Source organism: Podarcis gaigeae (assembly GCF_964106915.1).
Source record: "Podarcis gaigeae genome assembly, chromosome: 1".
NCBI classification, from domain to species: Eukaryota; Metazoa; Chordata; class Lepidosauria; order Squamata; family Lacertidae; genus Podarcis; species Podarcis gaigeae.
This window is the reverse complement of record NC_139678.1, coordinates 15,845,696-15,860,984: the sequence shown is the minus strand read 5'-3', so window position 1 is coordinate 15,860,984 and position 15,289 is coordinate 15,845,696. Positions and strand designations below refer to the sequence as shown.

At 47.1% G+C, this 15,289-nt stretch overlaps 1 protein-coding gene across 2 annotated transcripts; it reads right to left on the bottom strand.

Moving 5' to 3' along the window:
• Positions 1 to 317: 317 nt before the first annotated feature.
• Positions 318 to 7,839, bottom strand: ANKRD9 (ankyrin repeat domain 9). 2 transcript variants are annotated; one of them, XM_083737844.1, is made up of 2 exons: positions 7,339 to 7,839; positions 318 to 1,452 (listed from the first exon to the last, which is right to left on the bottom strand). In XM_083737844.1, the coding sequence occupies exon 2, from the start codon at positions 1,363 to 1,365 to the stop codon at positions 478 to 480; it is 888 nt and encodes a 295-aa protein (XP_083593970.1). In that variant the 5' UTR covers positions 1,366 to 1,452; positions 7,339 to 7,839; the 3' UTR covers positions 318 to 477. The 2 variants fall into 2 exon arrangements, with proteins under 2 accessions (XP_083593970.1, XP_083593971.1); XM_083737845.1 differs by lacking the exon at positions 7,339 to 7,839 and adding an exon at positions 5,729 to 5,878.
• Positions 7,840 to 15,289: the final 7,450 nt, after the last annotated feature.

The window sequence follows — 15,289 nt, the reverse complement described above, 5'->3', positions numbered from 1 at the left end:
GCAGGGACATTGGAAGCTGGAGCCCAGCCAAGCCTTGAGGACAGCAAGTTGGCTAGCCCTGATTTATCTAATTATTTAGGCTGCTAGCCTCAGCTCTGAACACCTACGTTGCCTTTTCAGACATGCACGAGGAGCATGTAGCCTTCCAAATACTGCTAGCCTCCAATTCTCATAGCCCTTGGCCATTGAGTCCAACAGCATCTGGAGGGCCAAAGCTTGCTTTTAATATCTGCACTTCACCATCAAGCAAAACATTTCCTCTCAAACGCTCTGCAGGTATTCCACCATATTCAAATAAAAGACAACACCACAGTCAGGGCTTTAAAAAAAACAAATTCTAATGGAAACAAATGCTTCTCCCATTCCCACAGTTTTTATATTAAACACACCGGCTCTCCGCACAAGAGCCGAGAGCCCTATTTTCATCACGCAAGCGGGAACTGCGAAGGAAGGAAGGACGTCCCGGGGGGAAAGTTCTTAACTCTTCAGTTTCAGGTCCAAGGGCTTCAGGAAGTGTGGCAAAGGCAGGTCATCCAGCGCCTCTGGGAACTGATCTGGCGTAATGGTCCCGATTAAGACTTGCATGGAACTCACAAAGAGGGAGGGAGGCGCTAAGCCCGCCAGCCACTGGAACCTGGGCTTCCCCAGCAGGTCCTGCCATTGCTCAGAGTCCTGCAGCAGCTGCTCCTTCATGGCACAGTGGGAGCCCTGAGGCACAAAGAGGAACAGGGAGTCCAGGAGGAGCAGCTTGGTGCGCAGGTTCGAGGCCGGGCTCTCCCAGATCTGCTGCAGGAGGAGGTCCAAGGGCGTGTTCCCCGTGCAGTCCACAAGGCAGGGTGAGGCCCCGTGGCCCAGCAGCAGGAGCAAACACTCAGGCCTCACCAGCTCGCAAGCCACATGGAGGGCGGTCTTGCCTCCTTCCACTCGGCTGCACCCTCTGCGGTCCAAATAGCTGGCCCGGTCGCTGGCCGGGAAGTCTCTGATGGCCTTCAGGATCTCCAGAAGGATGTGGACACGGTTGTAGCGCACAGCCATGGCCAGGTGAGGAGCGGAGGAATGGCAGCAGCTGAAGTGAAGGCTGGGGATAGCCAGGGCACTCTGAGGGAAGTTGCTCAGCAGGTAGCGGGCGTAAGGCTGGTGGTTATGCACCAGGGCGTAGAGGAGGGCCTCGGAAGGGGAGTAGGTGCTGACTTTGCCCCCTTCCTGCCAGTGGAAGGCCTCCATGCGCCTCATGTCCTCCAACAGCCACACGGGCAGCTGGTCCCTCACCGCTTGGTAGAAGGCAAAGGAGGACTTCTTGCATTGCTTCTGGGACTGGGAGCTGTGGCTGCTGTAGCTGCTCAGCCATTTGATGTTCCAGGGCATCGCTGGGGGGGGGGCGCGTCAAGGAAGGTGGCTTCCCAATGGTCTACCAAGCCGTTTCTTCATGAAGGCCCAAGAGAGGTGAGAATGCTGGGAAAGGAAGAAGCACAATGATTAGGACACACAAGCACACTGCTGCCCACTCAGACGTTGCCCCTCTGAGCCCATTGTACAATTCTTATCAGAGGGTGCTCTTCGACACAAAAGTTGTGCATGCACACAAAGGCCACCGGTCATGGATGATGGGAATTCCAGCCCAACAACACCTGAAATGCGCCACTTTGGCTATTCCCAATTTAATGTGTGTTTTACTTCACCACCACCCCCCCCCCGGCAATCTTGCAAAGCTAACTGCAGCTTGGGGAACAGGGCAATTTGGACCAGGAAAACATCATGGGTGTGGGTGTCAAAACACCTTAATTCCCCAGTGCTATAGTTCTGTTCAAATTCAGACCCCCACGCCCAGCTGCATTAAAATAAAGACAGATTGATGCTGCTCAGTTTTTTATGAACTTTTTTTTTTTAAATAGCAGGAGATCAACCACAGAGCTCTCCCATAATGTGTTGTTTGGACCTTATAACATGCGCTGGTTATCTCCCGCTTGGACTACTGCAATGCGCTCTACGTGGGGCTACTTTTGAAGGTGACTCGGAAACTACAGCTAATCCAGAACGTGGCTGCCAGGCTGGTGACTGGGAGTGGCCTCCGAGAACATATAACACCGGTCCTGAAGGATCTATACTGGCTCCCAGTACATTTCCAAGCACAATTCAAAGTGTTGGTGTTGACAGAACCTTTAGAAGACATCTGCAGGCAGCCCTCTATAGGGAAGCTGTTAATGTTTGATGTTTCATTATGCTTTTATATTTGTTGGAAGCCACCCAGAGTGGCTGGGGCAACCTAGGCAGATGGGCGGGATACAAATAAAAAATATTATAACTAACACTAAGTCCCCCCTCCCCACTGAGTGTACAGTAATGGTATTTATTCATGTGCTTTCATCAAGCAACTCTTGTGTAGTTCAGAAACACGCGTTCTCAAAATACCTGTACAGTACCCAATCCGTATGGCCAAGCCAAAGGCACCTTCAACTCCAAAAGAAGGCTTTCTGAGAGCAAAAGTGGTTTACCAAGGGTTTACCAGTGAGTTTGCAGGACTATAGAAAGCTGCCAGACCATTCGTCCACCTGGCTAAGTAGATCAGACAATACTGAGCTAGATGGACCAAGGATTTCACACGGCCAAAGGCAGCTCCCTATGTTCCTTCCAGCACCACCCAGCATGGAGCAGTGTTGTTGTAACTAAGTTTTAACTAGCCTTTATTGGCATAAGTTAAAACAGTAAAATCATAAAACCATGCAAAGTCATCCAAATACATTGATAATTCAAACACATACAATAAAAAGACTAGATAACCACCATTAAATAAATCAGGCAACTTTAGATTTAGCTTTAGAAATCTCGGCTAAGTATCACGAGACTATCTTGATAGTTTCGGGAGTATCATCCCTCAATAAATATTGGATTACAGACTCTCTGCAAATTGATATTTTGAGCTGTAAGGGAGTCACTAGGAGATTTCTGATGGGTGTTGAGAAGAGGGCAACCCAAAATTATGTGGTGTATTGTATCTGGTGTTTTCTCATTACAGGAACAAAATCTGTTCTGGGAGAGGATTTTTTTTGAAACCTTCCAAACAATATAGATGAGGGGAATGCATTTAGACAAGCTAGCATAAAAGCTCTGCCATGTGATGGAGTCTCTAAATCAGGCATAGGCAAACTCCGGCCCTCCAGATGTTTGGGACTACAATTCCCATCATCCCTAGCTAACAGGACCACTGGTCAGGGATGGTGGAAATTGTAGTCCCAAACATCTGGAGGGCTGGAGCTTGCCTATGCCTGCTCTAAATTATAAAAGTAATTAAGCATCACTCTATGGCGGGGCTGCAATCCTAGGTAGACGTGGCACAGTGGTTAGAGTGCTGGACTAGAACCTGGGAGACGAGGGTTTAAATCCCCACCCAGCTGTGAACTTCACTTGGCCACCTTGGGCCAGTTGCTCTCAGTCTATCCTACCTCACAGGGTTGTTGTGGGGGTTCAATGAGGAAAGAGGAGAACCATGCATATGCCAGCTTGAACTCAATGGACAAAAAGGTGGGATATAAATTCAAAATTAAATAATTACAGGGGTTTTTTAATGTTGATGTCCAGAGAGCCTTCTCTTTCCCTCTACTAACTCCTCAACCTTCCTTCCCACCTCCCACATCACAATGGACTTTTAATTGTATGCTATTTTTTTTATTAAATTTGTAAGCCGCCCTCCATCTGAAGATCACAGGACTTGTGCATCCCACCAAACCCTCTGGCTGATTTAGCCACTGTCTGCAATGTCCTCCTTTCTGCAGCAGAATCTTAAGCAGCTCTAGATAATAATTGCCTAAACCCCCAACAAAGTCTGCAAGGACACTTCTCCCCTCATCCTTTCACCTCTTGTGCCTCCTAATTTTCAGCACAACAGTTAGCAATTAACTTTCCTCTCCTCCCCCCACTACCCCATGTCCCTTTAAAATAAATAAATAATAAAACGGGGAGGGAAGAGCTGGTTGAACAAACAGGGCAGCTTAAATCTGGTCCGGACTGCAAACAACTTCCATTAAGGCAGGTGAAACTGAAAACTGCAAAGTTAGCTTTTACCGGACACCAGGAATCTAAACAACTTGTAGGCAAAGATCTGTTCAGGGCCATTGCCCTTGAGGTTTCCTAGGATAGGATAAGGAATATTACCCCCCCCCCCCAAAAAAAAGACACAGGACATGTATTTTGATTTAACTAACAAAGCTATCTATGGTCACATTCACACCACCCATTTAAAGCACTGTGATACCACTTCAAATCACCATGGTTTCCCCTGAATAATTTGGGGAGCTGTAGCTTGTGAAAGGTGTTGAGAAATGTTAGGAAATAAGAGTGGTTTAACAGTGAGTCCTTCTTCCCAGGGAACGATGGGAATTGTAGCACCTATAACAAACTACAGCTCCCAGAGTTCTTTGGGGGAAGCCAAGACTGTTCCAAGTGCTATATGTGTAAATGTGATCGACGTCAACTTCATTGACTGGAAGTTCCTGGTATAACAGAATGAAGAGCATGCCTTGCAACATCCTTAGATTGCGCCAAACTCTATTGAGCAGGCATTTATCATTAATGGGCACAAAAAATAGTGGGAGGAGATCAGTTTGCTTTGACCCCCAAAGAGGCAAAAGATAAGTTATGAAATTCAAAGCTTGAGGCATAAACAGCACGTCAAAGACTGAATGAGAATTACAACTGAAGCTCTCAGAACGATATGAGCTTCAGAACCACAGTTCTTGACATGGTGAAGCAAATTGGCGGAAGGGCTGTGGCTCAGCGGCAGAACATGCATGCAAAATAGTCTTGGGTTCAATCCCCAGTATCTCCAGGTCAGATTGGAAATGTCTGAAAGCTAGAGAGCTGCTACCAGGCAGTGTGTAGACAACAGATGAGCTGGATTGTCTGCCTCCGAACCAGTGTAAGCAATACTGAGCTAGATAAACCAATGTTTTAATTTGGACTCTTCCTTCCTTGGGAGTTTTTTAAAGCAGAGATTGGATGGCCATCTGTCGTGGAGGCTTCAGTTTATATTCCTGCTTAGCAGGAGCTTGGACTTGAAGAAGAGTTTGGATTTGATATCCCGCTTTATCACTACCCGAAGGAGTCTCCAAGCAGCTAACAATCTCCTTTCCCTTCCTCCCCCACAACAAACACTCTGTGAGGTGAGTGAGGCTGAGAGACTTCAAAGAAGTGTGACTAGCTCAAGGTCACCCAGCAGCTGCATGTGGAGGAGCGGGGAAGCGAACCCGGTTCCCCAGATTACGAGTCCACCGCTCTTCACCACTACACCACACTGGTTGGTGACTCTTGGCATCCCAACTCTACAATTCTATGGTATAAAGCAGCTTCATTTGCTCCTCTTTCTTTGTGGAACCTCAATGGGCTGCTCCAGCTCCATGCATCCGAAACCCAGAATTTGTGCAGATTTAAAATTCAGAAAGGTAGCAATCTACAAATCTTCCCTACGCTCCCTCTGCACTCCCAGATTCCCAATCAGTATAACACATGCAGTAATGCGACTTCCCATTTATTTATTTTCTTCCTTTTAGCAACTCTTGGCAACAACCCAGTGCTCTCCCAATGTATTGGCTTGCTCTGTGTGTGTGTGTGTGTGTGTATGTGTGTGTGCAGGAGATGATGCCCAAGTTTGTGGAGTGAGTGCAGGGGTGGAGGGAGGCTCCCTGGAAGGCAACTTTTAAAAATATATTTATTTATTATTGAATTTATATCCCACCTTTTTGTCCATTGAGCTCAAGGTGCCATATCCATGGTTCTCCTCATTTAAACCCCAACAACAACCCTGTGAGGTAGGCTCGAATGACCACTGGCGACAACCGTTTGGAAAAGGGCTGCCTTATGGGCTTTGGAGCTCGTGGGTTTCCCAAGCACCTAATGGGGCAAAAGTTGTTGCTTTTTGGAAGGATATTCTCCTTTCTGGCATCTTTTGAGCCCAGCTCAGGAGGATTATCAAAGCACGCTGTTGTCACTGCTGCGTCTCTCTCTTCCTATAGATACCCCTGAGATGAGGGAACTCTGCCAGCCAACTCAGAAACACAGTTTTCTGTCATACTGGCGCTTGCTGAGAAGTTGAAAGATACTCACTTCCTGGCTCAGAGAAGCTTGCTATGAAACAACTGAGACCGTCACCTTGGTCGTTGGTCGGAAGGGACAAACTATGAAGCGGTGTCACAGTGAATCAGCTGGCAGGCCTGTGACAGGAGCCTCAGTTCACATGACCAAGCTGGCGTCCCTGAGAACCCCAGTTGAGTGTAGCAATGCAAAAATACAGTGTGCAGTGAGCTGGGTGTGCGACTGCACCCAACTATGAAGCTGCCACACCGCCAGCCGCACCCCGCTGCCAAATCTGGTTGCATTCTGGCAGCTGAGGTGAACATGGTTTGAGTTGTGCGATTTACCACAAAAACTCACTCAATGTGCGCTCTCCATTGGCCAGTTTGGTCATTTTGAGGGGCCCCAAGTGCTTTCAGTGTGAGGCAGCTGTTTGGTCCATCTAGCTCAGTATTGCCCACACTGACCAGTAGTGGAGCTCCAGGGTTTCAGGGAGGGTGTCTCTCTCAGCCATACCTGGAGATGTTGGGGATTGAACCTGCGGCGTTCTGCATGCCAGGCAGATGCTCTGCCACCGAGCTACAGCCCTTCCCCACTCCAGACCAATGAAATGCCACAACTTTGTCTTTCCAGATGCTGCAGCCCCATGATCTAGGCTCTCCCCACCTTCTCCTCGCTGCCTTCGCCTTTCTTCCAACACAAGCCCAGGTTCCCCTCTCCAGGCCCTCCACCTCTCCTCACCTCCAAGCTCAGGAGTCCTGCTCCCTTCCTTGCTTGGCAAATTCTCTCTCCTGCCCCATGGCATTCTGGAGAGGACCTTATTACTTTTAGGAGAACGATCTCCAGGGCCAAGGCTTCAGAGCAGAATGGAAAACTCATCACAACCCCAGGCTCTGCAGCTCCCCGCCCCCCAAACTCTCCTTCTTCCTTCCTTGGAGGTTTTGGACGGCCATCTGTCCTGGATGCTTCCCGTTGCGATTCCTGCATTGAAGGGGGGGGGCTGGACTAGTTGATCCTTGAGGGTCCCTTCCAGCCTGACAATTCTACGATTCCCCCGCATCATTTCGAGGCGCCCCCTTCTCTTCCCAGATCTCCATCTTCGCCTCCCGCGCCCCCAATTCTCTCTCTCCTCCTTCGCCCCAGATCTCCCCTTACGCCTCCTGCTTTTGCAGAGAAAGGGGTCGCCCGCCCCACTTGCCGGTGGACGGACGCCTCTCGGAGCCCAGGGGAAGCGGCTGCTCGACGGGAAAGAAGCCCGAGCGGAATGCTCCTTACCTCTCCTCCGCTGCCGGCGATGATGCCGCCTCGGACTTGGAAAGGGGAAATTGCGCGTGGGCGCCAACGCCGCTTGCCGGCTCCTTGCAGCCGAGCCGGCTTCCTGCTGCAATGAATGAGCTGCGCCTCTCTCCGCCCTCGGCAACCACACGCAGCTCAGCCCGGCCCTCCGCCAGCTCCTCCGCGGCCTGCGCTCTCCTCCCCGCTCTCCTCCGCTGCTTGCGCAGAGCTGGATCGCCGCTTCCCTTCCCGGAGCGCAGGAGAGGCAGCAGCAGCAGCAGCCAAACCTCGGCTGCCTCCTCTAGGCTCTTTTATCCCCTCCGGCCCGGGGAAGGTCAGTCCGGACCGGGGAAGCGTCCAGCGCCCCGTGATTGGTCCCCGCCCGGGGCTCCCCCAACTTCCCATTGGCTGCGAGGGAGGAGAGGCCGGCGCCCCGCGACGATTGTTTGCGTCAGAGGGAGGCCAAGTTCCAAGGAACTTGGCCGGGCTGTGCGCGCGCCATGGAGACCGAGCGAGGACGCGGAGGGAGGCAGGAAGAAAGAAAGAAAGAAAGGGGTGACTCAGGTGGCATGGGTGCCACCCACCACCCCCGCCAAGGGGATCAGGTGGTCCCTCCCAGGCGCATCACAGTTGGGAGAGCCCAACTTCCACATGCGCGCGCGCGGATCCTCTTCCTTCCTTCCCCTTCTCTCCAAATCTCTCGCACCTCTTGGAGTTTTTGCAGGCTTGCAAGTATCCAACTTTGCTGCTGCTAACTTTTTATTTGTTTACTTCATGTGTGCATTCAGTGAGTCATCATCACCTCCGCTTTGGAGAAGAGCTCTTCCGAAATCTATCAGGAAGAGCAGGGGTTTAGTTTGACCTCTACGCACAGGGAGGCGCGCAGAGCTGCCTTTGCTGGGCGCGGGAGGGTGGTGGTTGTTGTTGTTCTCCACATTCAGCGTGAGCAGTTGTGCGTCGTGTCTGAAAGTGGGAAGAAAGGGGACACACCTCAGGGTTCGCCCCAGGGACAATCCGTTGCCTAGAACCTGAAATTAATGATTAAGACTGTGACATTTGGGCTGTGCCCAGGAATTTTTTAAGGGTGTGTGGTTTTGTGTGTGTATTCCCGTTGCCTGAAAAATGGAACTAAAACCTATATTGCTTGGATTGAATGCACAACCTCTTTAAAACCAGGTCTGTCCTACTTGTGGTCACGGTGCTCACAAGTGGGTTTGTACAGTTGACTAGAAGGTGTTTTGAAGGTTGCTCGTGAAAGCATTCTTGCAGTCTCTTATTCCAAGCATGTTTGCTCAGAAGTATGTTGGGTTGTGGGACGCGGGTGGCGCTGTGGGTTAAACCACAGAGCCTAGGACTTGCCAATCAGGTTGACGGTTCGAACCCCCACAATGGGGTGAGCTCCCGTTGCTTGGTCCCTGCTCCTGCCAACCTAGCAGTTCGAAAGCACATCAAAGTGCAAGTAGATAAATAGGTACTGCTCCTGCGTTTCCGTGCGCTGCTCTTGTTCACCAGAAGCAGCTTAGTCATGCTGGCCACATGACCCGGAATCTGTACGCCGGCTCCCTCGGCCAGTAAAGCGAGATGAGCGCTGCAACCCCAGAGTCGGCCACGACTGGACCTAACCCTAACCCTTTACCTTTTACATGTTAGGTTGTGAGTGACCTTTCAGCAGCGCATACAGTAACTCACTGTGGGTTCCCAGATGTTGTTGGACTACAACTCCCATCATCCCTGACCACTGGTCATGCTGGCTAGGAATGATGGGAGTTGTAGTCCAACAACATCTGGGAACCCACAGGTTGAGAAACACTCTGCTAAATGGACACCATATATATAAAAAAGAGGAAAGTGTGCATTTTTCCTTCAAAAGTATTGCTTTCTATCCAATTTAATAAATCAGCTAAGATTAATTAACCAGGTGACAGTACTGGAAGTCAGTCCTCCTGATTTCAACGGAATTTGGCCCTGTGCAGCTCTGCCAACCTTTGGGGGCCAGTTGACACATTTGGAATTTTGAGGAAGTGCCGTGGTCCCGGAAATGTTGCTGTAGGGATGTGACGTAACAAAAAAAATGGCTACAATGAGTTGAAAAAATGTTGAAATATACATTTGTCAAGAAACCAGAGGCTTGTCTCTTAGGAATTGTTGGTAATGAAATAAATAAAAAGGACCACAAACTTTTCCAATATGCAATAACAGCGGCAAGAATATTACTGGCCCAGAAATGGAAACAAGAACAAATACCAACGTTGGAGGAATGGAGAATGAAGCTGATGGACTATGCAGAACTTGATAAACTGACTGGGAAGATTAGATATCTACGAGATCAAAAGTTCATCGAGGACTGGGGAAAATTAGCTGAATACTGGGAATGTATAAGTAATAATGGAATAATGTTAGGGGCATTTAGAGAAGCTCTGTAACAGCATAAGAAATATTGTAAAAAAGCAAAATAGAAGTGGGGGGTAGGCATAAAGGCAATACCAAAATCTGGAAATGTGTATTTAAAGAAATTAGAATTTGGATGATTGGCAGAGAAGCCGAAGGAAGTCAAAAACCGAAAAGTTTAATAGAAATTGTAATGTGGTATGAATGTATGGAAAATTAATAAAATATAAATTATTTTTTAAAAATGGCTACCAAGAGCAGCAAGAAAGACAAGACCGCAAAATGGTGCAAGTCCCCCATCAAGCGGGGGGTGGGAGGAAGGAGGCACTGTTACACTCACTCACAGAGATAAGCTCTGTTCAGAACAGCAGGGAGGCTGGGTGTCCAATCCAGGCACCCAGGGAAAGTTTATAGGGGTGGCATGCTCAGTGCTGGGGAAGCTGAGCCAGTGGAAACAGGAACTTCAATATGTGCTATAATCTGGCCTTGGAATGTGTTAGGAAAGTGTATCATTCAGAGCGTTTGCCAAGCTCTATGTGGAAACCTAGACTGAGGCAAATAGCATTGTACATTCCCCACTGAAAGTAGGTCAGTGCAATCCAAACAAAGCTATGAAGATCTCCGGCCATGTCCCAAATTTCATTTATTTGGTCTGGCAAAAAACTTAGGAAATGCCAAAACCAGTGTCTAAAATTGAGCTTCAGACCCCGGGCCAAAATAACCCTTGATTAATGCAGTTCTGAGAGAAACAGTTTAAAAGCCTTGTTGACCTACCCAGGGTAAAAAACAACAACCAGGCTGCTGCATTTGGAGACCAGCTGACATTTCTGAGCTGTTCCCAAGGGCAGCCCCCATTGAACACAGAGTAGTAATTGGAAGGGGGTGGAGTCAGCAGAGTCCTTTCGCCTGGCAACCATTCCACAGTGCATTCACCTTAATGGAGAATGAAATCTGAACCTTCAGAACATTGTGCTAATAGGAACAGAAGTTGACTTTGAGGATTAGCTGTGACTTTCTTTCGCCCAAGGTCACTCACACGCAGCCACTTTTGATAGTAATGATAAGACTGTTGTCAGTACAATACCATTCTGGTATTATGTTGTGATGATATAGACAGCCACAAATGGAGCTGGTTTCCTTGACCAAAGGTATGCACTTAACAATTAAATTTTAGTTGGTATTATGCCATATCTCGTTTGTCGTTTAGTCGTGTCCGACTCTTCGTGACCCCATGGACCAGAGCACGCCAGGACCCCATGGACCAGAGCGTGCCATATCTATGTGGCTACTTTTGAACATATGATAAGCCATATGAATAAGCACTGAGCCAAAAACGTGTCCACCAGTGTCCCAGAAGTTTCCTTCCCTGAGAAAAAAGACTTCCATTTTCCTCCTTCGTTCTCAAGGCAATTTAGATTATCTTTAGCATTTCTGTGGGTGCAGGATTTTGAGCTGCGAGGCAGTCGAGAGAGATGTGTCTTTTCTTTCCTGTTTTTCTCCAGTGCTCTGTGGCCTGTCAGTCTGCCTGCACATCTTGATCTGGAAAAAGCCACATGATGCCTTCTTCTAGAAGCTGTCAGCATTGCGACAGTGGGCACAGCCCAGGAAACCCATTTGACTAGTCAACTAAACCAGGGGCTGGTAGCTGAGGGGTCTCAAACCTTCAGTGAATTAGAGACTTCCCCTGCATGCAAAGACTGGCTCTGGCAGATTGAGAAGACAAGACCAGTATTGGGCCCAACAGTAGATAAGGCCAGTGCCGGATTTATGTATAAGCTAAACAAGCTATAGCTTAGGGCCCCACTCTCTTGGGGCCCCCAAAAAATTTTAAAGAAAAAACACCTGGATGTACATTTCCAAAATATAAGATAAAAAAACAAATAAAACCTACATACAGCAACAGTTTTTTGTGTTGTGTAGGCTCCTATTTTGTTGTGTACAAATGGCTTTAGATACCTATTAGGTCTGTGATGGGATGATGAGCTGCTTGTGCGTAAAGCTTAGTCCCTCAGAGTTTGGCCTGATTATCAAAGCTCTGTCTATAGCGGAGCCCCTTAAGCATGACTCCCTCAATCGCTGGCAGAATCCGACAGTGGGCGTTTGCGGAATCTCTTCCAACATAAAAGCTCCTTAACGGAAACGCGTCTTCGGGATTCTCGGCGCGACAGTTTCCGGCGAGGGGTGGGTGTCCCTATAGGAGGTCCTGAAACTTCCCCACTGTTTTCGCTGGAAGTGTCCCTGAGCCATCCCTTCGACTCACTTTCCCTCGGAGCTCCTTCTCTCCCCCTGCTGGTTCCCTCCTCTGCTGCTAAGTCTCTCCTAGCCTCCGTGAGCCCTTCCACCACCTGCCCTTCCGATGGCAGTTCCCTGACAAGGTCCATATATTACCATATAGCATATACCGTATTTTTCGTCCTGTAGGGCGCACTGGCCCATAGGACGCACCTAGTTTTTTTGGGGGGGAATAAAAAAAAAAATTATTTCCCCTCACCAGCTTCCCCCGACCCCAGCCCCCAGAACAGGCTGTCGCCCTCAAGCCTTGCGAGCCCGGCGGGACCTCCCACCGGGTGCGCAAGGCATGCAGACATCTGCCCGAAGCACGGGGCGTGCTCCGTAGCGCACCCTGTGCTTCCGGCTGCAGGCTGCTGCCCGCAAGCCTTGGGAGCCTGGCAGGACCTCCCAAGGCTTGCGGATAGCTTCCTGAAGCCTGGAGAACGAGAGGGGTTGGTGCGCACCGACGCCTCTCGCTCTCCAGGCTTCAGCGAAAGCCTGCATTTGCCCCATAAGACGCACACACATTTCCCCTTCATGTTTGGAGGGGGAAAAGTATTCAACACAAAAGACAGCGACAATTTGTTGTTGACAAAAGACAGCTGGACATATAAAGGGCCTCGTTACCTTCAGTAGCTTAGGGCTTCCTCAAAACTAAATCCAGCCCTAGATAAGGCAGTTTCTGCATGTGCTAAAATCGAAAAAAAGAATTTTCTTATATGCGACCACCGCAGCTGGGATAGTAATAGCATCTAAATGGAAAGCTAAAGAACTACCGTACCTACCAAGGAGGAATGGATTCTCAAATTTAAAATTGGCTAAATTAACAGCATCCATACGACAGCAGTCAAATCAAAGACTAAAAAACGAATGGCAATGCTTTGATGATTATATGACAAAATATTCCTCTAAAAAAGACATGCTAATATGCCTAGATTAAGAATGTAAATGCATCATAACAATAAATTATATCAACGACATATGTATGTATATAGAGAAAATAAAAACAATCAGAATGCAATGATAAGGGTAAAATTCATTTTAGAGAAGACGAGTAGCGGTGGAGGGAAGTTAAACAGGGTGGTGAGTTTATTTTATTTTGTTTATCTTTTTTCTTTTTTGATATTGTATAATGATTTAATGTTTCTTTTCTGCTATGTATTATTTCTCCTTTTTTTAATTAAATTGTATGATGGAAAATCTAAATAAAAATACGAAAAAAAATAATGGTCAATGGTCCAGGAAAACTAACAGCAGTCTTAACAAACAGGGCCACAGACTCTCCACCTGGATATATGCCCTTCAAGAACACAGTCAGCAGGAGCCAAGTCCTTTTGGACCCCCGGTAAATTGTGTGGGCAGTCTGTCTCTCTGCTTGTTCCAATATTTGCTTTGTCTTAGCTGCTCTGGGAGAGGCCCACTCAGCTCCTCTGCATCCAAGAAGACTCCTTAGCTTCAAAGCCTAGTTAGTGTGAGCCATCCTTTTGCCCTGTGCCATGCCAACATAAACTGGCACTAACAATGGTCTCTGCTTTTCGTTTCCCTGTTTTTGCTGTTTTCATCTGGGAACCCCACAGTGACTCAGACAGTGAGGGAGGACATGAGTTGGAAACAATGATCTAAGCAAAGACAGACACCAGCAGCTCTTGTTATTTGAGCTTCCGGGAGTCTCTGATGCCTGTTCGCTTTGGAGCTGACAAAGGCTTCAGCCCAAACATGTTGAATTCCCTGACATCTGGGGAATCAAAGGAATCTTGCTTTGTTTTGCTTTCTTTTAAAAAAGGAATGGGCCAGGAACCAAAACTTCCCAAGGCAGCATCTATGGCCCATCCAAGCCTGAAAGAATCCTGAAAAGGAATTGTTTCTGCTTCACGTTACATTCACACGCGAGCAGTAATGAAATGTTTAAAAAGGGATTCCTTCTACTGCACTGTTATGTAAACAAGACTATGGGAAAAGACCCAGGACAGAAAGCCTATCTCGCCAAAGCCAAGGTTCTTGTTATTCTGAGCTCAAATGAGTGATGATGTAACAATACAGCCTGAGAATATTATTATTATTATTATTATTATTATTATTATTATTATTATTCCCGGAGGTCTCAGGGTAGTTCACAGAATAAAATCAAAATATAAAACGACAAAATATATTACATAAATAACAAAAATAAAAATAACAACCCAATAACCCTCCCCCCCAAAAAAAACCACATTCTCAAAGCACGTAGGATGTCAATCAGATCAACCAAAGGCCTGGTTAAAAAAACGCTTTTGCCTGATGCCTAAAGAGGTGTGCATACTCCGCAATAAATAACTGTCCCTCCCAAATATTTATGCAATGCTTTTTCCTCCTTTAATGATCAAAATTCAGACAAAAGTGCCATATTTTTCCATGTATAAAGCTAGGTTTTCCTCCCTAATAAATTATGTCAAAAATTAGGGGATGTCTTATACACAGATAGTGCCAAGGCCATTTTCTTAAATCTGAGTCCCCCAAAATAGGGGGCGTCTTATAGACGGAAAAATACGGTAATTCCCAAGGAAAATGATGAAGACGAGTGTGGCATCTCCTTTGTTAAACCACAGAAAGAAACACCAAAGACTCTTGTCATCTTCTCAAGTACAGGAAGTGCCAGCTAGGAAAGGCACATGGGAATGTGTTTTGAACAATTATATTTTTAAAAAAACACCCACCCACTTTCCCTCTGTACAGAAAAAAATGGAACAGATGTTTCATGGTAGCACAGAGTCATCTAGGAGATTTCCATGCAAATGGTCAAATCCAGACATCTCCACCCTGCTTGTGGGGCATGAAACGTTTCTCTTGTTTGAAGCAATGAAATTCACATTTGCAGTGGGTTTTTTTAATATATAAATATAAAAACAACTTTCAGCTTCCAGTCTTTATAGTAACATAGTTTTTATTCATTTTCATCTTAATACTGTTTAACATGGCTGCATTGAGATATATCTTTGTTTACATTAAAGCATATGACCTGCGAAAATGACATGAAATTGAAAATAAAAGTAAAGCAACAATAAACACTCAGGCAAACGTTTATGAATATATTAACAAAGTTGTGTCAAAGTGTGTATATCAAAATGATTACTGCATTTGCAGTACTGCCACTAAAGTGATAGCAGTAGTAGCAGCAGCAGTAATTATTTTATTATATTTTATTTTATCTTATATGCCACCCATCTGTCTGGGTTGTCCCAGCCACTCTGGGTGGCTCCCAACAAAATATTTAAAATACAATAAAACATCAACCATTAAAAACCTCCCCACACAG

Excerpts from the sequence above, each read along its gene's own strand:
- ANKRD9 (XM_083737844.1), bottom strand. The coding sequence starts at position 1,365 with ATGCCCTGGAACATCAAATGGCTGAGCAGCTACAGCAGCCACAGCTCC.